At 44.6% G+C, this 7,885-nt stretch overlaps 1 protein-coding gene across 1 annotated transcript; it reads right to left on the reverse strand.

Moving 5' to 3' along the window:
- Nucleotides 1–282: 282 nt before the first annotated feature.
- Nucleotides 283–6,933, reverse strand: LOC149985156 (uncharacterized). Its single transcript, XM_090202771.1, has 4 exons — nucleotides 6,714–6,933; nucleotides 5,378–5,430; nucleotides 2,490–2,595; nucleotides 283–2,299 (listed from the first exon to the last, which is right to left on the reverse strand). Exons 1-4 carry the CDS (start codon nucleotides 6,773–6,775, stop codon nucleotides 2,146–2,148), a joined length of 375 nt encoding a protein of 124 aa, XP_090058897.1. The 5' UTR covers nucleotides 6,776–6,933; the 3' UTR covers nucleotides 283–2,145.
- Nucleotides 6,934–7,885: the final 952 nt, after the last annotated feature.

Consider the following 7,885-nt stretch of genomic DNA (forward strand, 5'->3'; position numbering starts at 1 on the left):
TAGCAACAGAGATGTATTGGCTTTTCAGATGTGTTGGAGACTCAGCATAGGAGAAAGGGTTATATACCAGTACTTGTGTTAATATGTTCTTTGTCTTATGCAGCTGTATGTGGGTGAATAAACTTGGTTTGAGCTTTACTAAGCATCTGTGCGTTTTTTACTCTGTTTATTTAGAACCTAACAGCTTATATCTATGTAATTGTCTGCATCATTTCCAATCCCTCATATATTATTGTTCAGTAACTATATATACACTGAACAAAAATAAAAAACTCAACATGCAACAATTTCAAATTTTTTACTGAGTTACAGTTCATAAAAGGAAATCATTCAATTGAAATAAATGAATTAGGCCCTAATTTATGGATTTCACATGACTGGGCAGTGGCACAGCCATTGGGGGCATAGGCCTACTCACTGGAGCCAGGCCCACCCACTGGTGAGCCAGGCCTAGCCAATCAGAATTTGTTTTTCCCCACAAAAGGGTTTAATTACAGACAGAAATACTCCCTCTTCCTCCTCCCCAGATGATCCCACAGGTGAAGAAGCCATATGTTGAGGCCCTGGATTGGCGTGGTTACACGTGGTCTGCGGTTGTGAGGCTTGTTGGACGTACTGACAAATTCTCTAAAACAATGTTGGAGGTATAGAGGAGGTAAAATGATGCTAAGGGTATGGAAATTAACATTACATTCTCAGATCTGGTGGACATACCTGCAGCCAGCATGCCAATTGCCTGTCCCCTCAAAACTTAAGGCATCTGTGGCATTTTGTTGTGTGACAAAACTGCGCCCAGCACAAAGTGCACCTGTGTAATGATCATTCTGTTTACTTAGCTTCTTGAAGTGCCTAATGTTAGCAATTAGCGTTAACTAGCTAATGCTTAATATCCCTGCCATGGTGGACTAGCTAGCATGTCATCACCCATGGGTTCTGGGGAAAAGTCTGACTATATGAACGATGAGCTAACGTAACTAGCTAGCTAAACGTAAACTAAATATCCGTGCCCTGGTGGGATAACATTAGCTAGCATGTCCCCACGTGGAAAAGTGTGACTACACGAATGGTGAGCTAACGTTAACTAACTGGCTAGCTAGCTCACAAAGGACTTGTTGGCTCAATGTTTTCCCATAGAAAACACAAATGGTTTTATTCCACGAGTGCATCTGTTGCACATGATTAACCAAATGACCTGTGAAGTCAGTTATACATGTCAGCAGGGATGGAAATTAAGCTAGCCCGAGGCTAGTACTTTTCAAACTGGGATAGTAGACAATGTGCCCAACTAGCCTGATACAACAGTGAAATGGCTAGTAGAGAATGTGCCAAACTAGCCTGACATAGCAGTGAAATCTTGCCTTTGCAAACATGGCATGCCATGTAGAAATTGTGGTCTGCTGGCCGTGCCCAAATCCTTATGTTACATTCCCTACATGTCAGTCGCTTTCAGACGATCCCGCTATCACTGTTGGTCCTCCTCAGTGACCTCACGGCTGAGGGTTTTAATTTTCCTCTCGAGAATTATAATCAGAAGTACAGTCATATAGCTCATCGCAATACTTCACCTCTTCGGGCAAATAGTACCCTAGACTGTCCTGATCATCTAGTTGAGCCTTCCAGATAATTCCTCCATCCCAGCAGAAATGTCCCATCCACACAGTAGGATTTTATATGTTGCAGATCAAATCAAATCAAATCAAATTTATTTATACAGCCCTTCGTACATCAGCTGATATCTCAAAGTGCTGTACAGAAACCCAGCCTAAAACCCCAAACAGCAAGCAATGCAGGTGTAGAAGCACGGGCATTTGAGATATACCATTTTATTTGACCATTACTATAGTCAAGTCTGTGGGTTATGGCATTTCAATATAGATGTTACCATTTTAGTAATCAACTTAGCTAGCTAGTAAAAGTAACTTTTTTTGTGTTGTCTTTCAGATGGGAGGACAGAAAACCTAGTGACAGCACTCGGGTCTGCAGCTGCCATTTTCCAGTGGGAAAATTTACCAGGAAAAGGTAGCTCATCCACCATGGCAGAGAGGAAGATCCAGACTATTGATTGGGAAACGAGAACAAACAATGAGGCATGAGGATTGGTTGTTGAGGGACCCCTTGTCACACATTGTCCAAGGTGGGTTTGTGTTATGACAAACGGTACATTTTCTCTCCAGATAAAGATGTTGATACGGCACTGACCAAATGTCTCTTTTTTGTTTTCCAGTCCAACAGGAGTGAATCCCTCAGGCCATCCGGTGCGTGGACATCCTGTACCTGTAGAGACGACAACAGATCGAGCCTGTGGACGGACAGGTCAGTAACTCATCAAATGTGATACAATATTGTGTACAACAGTGCCTTTGAAGAGATATCTGCGCGGTATGTTTGTGTCATGACTTAAGATTGGGCGTCGAGGGACCACTTGTCACGTTGTCAAAAGTTGGTATGTGTTACGATTGGATGGTGATACGGCATTGAAAAATACCTACCACTGACCAAATGTTTTCCAGTCCAACATGAGTGCATCCCTCAGACCATCCGGTGAATGGGAATCCTGTGTCAGTCTGATCCAGTCGTGGAGACTACAGCACAAGCCTGTGGATGAACAGGTCAGCAACTCAAAATATGATACAATATTGTGTAAAACAATGATTTGTAGATGCATAGGCATTTTGATGTTTCAGACATGAGGCGTGACATGCCGAACATCAAGCTCAGCCCACGAGAAGCAGTACATGATCAACGTCACCTTCAGCAAGGAGCTGTGATGGATGTCATGTCTCTCCCATCCTTAAGCCGGGTGGACACTACACGATTTTGGCCCCGATTTAGCTCTCCCAGACAAGTTTGAGGTTGGAGAAAAAAATCCTCATGTCGTTGCCTACAAAGGGGCGAGCGGCCATCGCCGACATTCATTTAATGCGAGAGGGTCAGAGACGCAATCTGAGGGCTAACGATCTCGTCTTTGTGCTGTTCCAGACGTCCCAATATTTTACAAACATGTTGGCACAAAATCTGCAATGCTCTGTAGTGTGAGATGTGCAACGACAAGTTTTGAGAACGGTGATCAGCAGAGAATAACATCGACGAATGCACGGATACGATGACTGAGTTCATCAGGAAGTGTATAGGAAACGTTATACCCACTGTGACTATTTAAACCTACCCAAACCAGAAACCGTGGAGAGATGGCAGCACAACATTCCCTCCGCAAGGCAATCAAACAGGCAAGATGTCAGTACAGAGCTAAAGTGGAGTCGCAATTCAACGGCTCAAACACGAGACGTATGTGGCAGGGTCTACAGACAATCACGGACTACAAAGAGAAAACTAGCCACGTTGCGGACACCGACGTCTTGCTTCCAGACAAGCAGTGCAGACTCAGGACAACTGAGTGTTGGAGAAATATGCAGATGTAAAGAGGAGTCCGTCATTTGATTTCTAACGATCGTGATCTTTTCCATCACACAAGTTCATGGATTTATCACTGCTGAAGTGAAAGCCATCCTCTCTTGGGGAATGCTGCTTTTTAGTTAGCTTTGTGGCAGTATCAAAAATAAGTTTGGGATTGTTCTTATTCTCCTCAGTTAAGTTGAAAAAATAGCATGATCAAGCAGCAGTGAGGGCTTTCGATACGTTCTTTCCAAGCTAGTCGGAAGACTTTCAGTTTGGTGGAGCGCCATTTCCGTTCCAATTTTCTGGAAGCTTGCGTCAGGGATCGGGTATTTTCTGTATACCAGGGAGCTAGTTTCTTATGACAAATGTTTTTAGTTTTTAGGGGTGCGACTGCATCTAGGGCATTACGCAAGGTTCAATTTAGTTCCTCAGTTTGGTGGTTAACCGATTTTTGTACTCTGACGTCATTGGGTAGGTGGAGGGAGTCTGACAGGGCATCTAGGAATCTTTGGGTTGTCTGAGAAATTATAGCACGGCTTTTGATAATCCTTGATCCTATAGAGATGGCAACAGTCGTTTTATTCAGTTGAACTTTGACATTACGGAGGTGGCCTTTGTTGGTGTGAGCATGCTTTGGTGTTGAGACATGGAGAGAGTCTTTAACAGGGGTCCCTCCAGAGCAAGTGAGCATGCGGGGGCCAAGGCTTGGAGATTTCCTGGGGGTTGTGGTGGTGGGAGTGGGTGGGTGGGGAAAAGTGGTCAGGAGGTGGTGTGGAACAAGAAGAGGGGGATTTCTGGGGACCATCAGGGAGGTCCTGCTCATCCTTAACAGGTGTGTTGAACTTTCCCATATGCCATTCGGAAGACCTCTGACATTCACTTTTCTCTGGCGTTGTTTCAGCGCCACCCACAGCAGAATTGTCTGGAATCCTAGACAGAGACACCTGTGAGGAATTTCTGTTCGTTCTCTGGGCTATTTTTTGCTGGAGTCATAAAAATAGCCTATTTGCTTCTAGGACTCTTGAGCAGACTGCAGAACTTGTTGGGTGTGTTCATCAACAGCCATGGAAAGCTTCGGGTGAAAAGAAGAGGCGACTCTGGCACCTTGAAGGGTGCGTTCCTTTCTGTAACTCTGGGTTTCTGTGGAGACGATGACCAGGTGACACACTTCCTGGGCGTTCTGGAGCAGGGTGGGCTCTGGAGTTGGCAAGCTCCGGAGGGTGAAAGAGAATCCAGTAAGGTCTTGACCGGGGGTCCTCAGGATGCCCTTCAGAGGGCACTCCTTTTGGGGCCTTTCCAACACCAGGCTCCTCCTGGCTGGGGATCTGAAGGGGCTGCCTCTCAGGGCCATGCCGTCCTGCCCGTGAGAGGGCCCTGCCACCGGGCTGTCTGTGACCGAGTAGCCCTGGACCCTGTAAGGTCTGGTTGTTCTGGGGTTCTGAGGGCTTCTGGGTGTCTTGTTCCCTTTCGCAAACCTACCGTCTCTACCAGGCGACTTTGAAGGAGTTTTCTTTGGACTCTGAAAGGAAAACCAATCAAATATTTCCAATAAGTATCACAAACTAATCAGCATTGTTATTCTTTGCCTGGAGAAAACAATGTGGTATACGACAACTGAAGAGGTTCAACGAGATGGACCAGTTATCTCGAAGACATCAGAGTTAGTGGACAGCTGCCTCCGGCTGGACCTGGTAGCAGAAGACTGAGTGGCTCCAAATAGGAGACGTACCGGAGACCGTACTGATCGCAGGTTTACCGCATCTACAGCATTTGAATGATCAAATTGTCAATATGTGTCAGTTGAAAGACTCCACAGAATAGTGAACAGTAATAACTGTAGTGATACGCCTGTAATAATGGTGTTTAGTCCACCGGCCTATTTAGCTGTCGCTGAGTAGGAGCTGGGAGGAGAGAGCTCTGTCCAGGTTGCTGGAGTTCAGAAATGTCTGTTTCATATCCACTCTTAGCAGCAGTCACTGACCTGGGGGCTTCACTGGCGACTCCTTCACGATGCACTCCTCTGTCGGGACAGACCTGGCAAATCAAACAGTCCGAACATTTCAAATGTTTCTTACGCACCATTATCCCCACGGTGTACTGCTACCAAATCAGTTACAGTAATAACTTCTCCTAAACAAATACATGTTAAACTCATATAACGCAAACCCCATTTTGCCTTGCCACACAAAAGGGATTGAATACTTTCAGCTTTCATTTTGTATTCATTTGAAAGCACGTGTGTCGACTTAATCTATTTTAAATGAAGGCTGTAGAACAACACAGCAGTGGAAAAAGTTAAGGGGTGTGAATACTTTCCGAAGGCCCTGTATCATTTTTTACCTTGTGGGAATGGGCCTACATGGATATGAAAATCATATGCTGGATACATTCAGTAACATGATATGAATTTCCCTTGGACAATGCGGGGTAGGTGCAACATAAGAAAAAAATATATACCACGGTTTGTGTGAGAGGAGTAACATTTGTCTCCAAGTGGCCACACACCTCTCCAAAGTGTGCACTGATCCTAAGTCATTTTGATGCCCTTTGATGACTCAAAGAAGAGTCTTCAACTATAAGGTGCTTTTCTTAGCTCTCCTAGCTGTGCTGTTGAGGATCTAAAGCGAGCACACTTGTAGTTGTTTTGGTTGGAACACAACCCTGCATCCCCGCACGCACACAGTTATTGCAGTGTTAAGCTTTCGCAATGACATTCAGGGAAACTGATCGTAATTTTGGTGAGAATAGAAAGAAGTCACGAGTATATTCCGGTGCTAGTTTTCTTCACAATAGACAGTCTCATTTGGTTCAGCACAACGCAGGGTGTAACGACTTGTCATCTTGTAACTGCACATCAAACATAGTGATCAGAAATATTGACACTGTTTTATGACGTGAGTTTTATTCTATGGAAATGTGCACATTTGGACTCAAGTGTTTGGCTTGCATGACATCAAAGCGGTATTTATTACAGTCCTCAATGTCTCAGCTTTCAAAATACAGTCTTCTTAATTTATGGCATTTCACTCACTCAGACAACAGAACATTTGCCAAATTTGACCAATTAGCGGTAGTTATGGGGGCAACTTCTTATCGCGCGACGTGCTCAAGGTCAGAACAGCTGTCAGTCAAAACCCATACAGGACTGTGAAGCGCAGAGCCAGAGCTCTGACGTCATGTATAGCATGTTACTGTACAGCCACTGTATTCCAAATTAGGCATTTATCAGTGTCCAAATCTGCCATTTTTAACCGAATACAGGTATGAGTGTAAAGGGCTACATCCTGGTTAAAAAAAAAATCACATGTCCAACTCACCTGCCCATCTTTTGCCTGTGCAGCAGGCGATTGGACACCTGCTTGTGAAGTGGCGTCTCCATCACCTTTTTGGTCCGGAGGGCATGTCGATCTGAAAAGGGCAGATTTCCTCTGGGTCAACAGTGCTAACAAAACATTTTCTCTTGTTACTGAAGCTATGAGCTCTTGGAATGCCGAAATATCAGGGAATGCATACTGGCGAATAATTAAGTATCAGAGTGTCTCTTTACCGCCACCTTCTGTCGTCTGGGGGCGTTTGCGCTTTAGGCCCTCTACGGCTGAGACAGGCTCCTGGGCATCTTGGCCTTGTTGGAGGGGCAAATGGTCTCCTGGTTGACCTCTATGGAACAAATAAAGTTGTATTGAATTGAATTGGACAATCACAGTATGATGATCTAATAGAGGAGTTGGAGGATGGCATCGATATTACTTACCTTATGCAGCCTGCTTTTTTTTAACTGCTTTTTTTCTGACCCCCCCCCCCCATACTCTAACACCCATACTCTTACGATGAGGGCCATGGGATCTTCAGTGACCAGAGTCACTGAAAGACAGTCACTTAACCATAATTTATTCACATTACATTACTTCAATCAAACATTTCAGTTGTGTATATTACATGTTTCATTTGATGACTTTATTATTTCATTCCAAGTCATAATTTCATCCCTATAGAGCTGCTGGCTATGCTGTTTGACATAATCACTATTTTAGTAGTTATTCAAAGTAAATAAGATATTTTATGACTGCTGAATACCAACTATTAATCCCTTATGAGTCAGACAGATACATTTACGTTGGATGTTGGGTCCAGCCGTGGCCCCGTCTCCCTAGCCTGGCTCTTCTGGGCCATGTTCAGATGGGCAACGTTAAGCATCTGTAGCGAGCGGTTCATCGTCTTCATCTTCTGCCTCACCTCAGGTGCTGGGCGCCACCTGCAGGCGGGTGGGGAGATGTGGACAGACATTCCGCAGGGGAAGATCAACATAGTAACGAGCTTCTCGCCATTGTAGGTTTTGAGCTGTTACACTGATCGCGTATCACAGAAGAATCGATGGCTGATTAGTACAAAATAGAGGCGTAATTTTATACTTTAGAGCCATGAGCCTTTCATATTGATAAATTCCAAACAGAGCTCACTGCGGGCATAGACCTATGATATGGGGGAAAGG

Source organism: Oncorhynchus mykiss, chromosome 2, assembly GCF_057628025.1.
Source record: "Oncorhynchus mykiss isolate SJ-2025 chromosome 2, ASM5762802v1, whole genome shotgun sequence".
In the NCBI taxonomy this organism is placed as follows: Eukaryota; Metazoa; Chordata; class Actinopteri; order Salmoniformes; family Salmonidae; genus Oncorhynchus; species Oncorhynchus mykiss.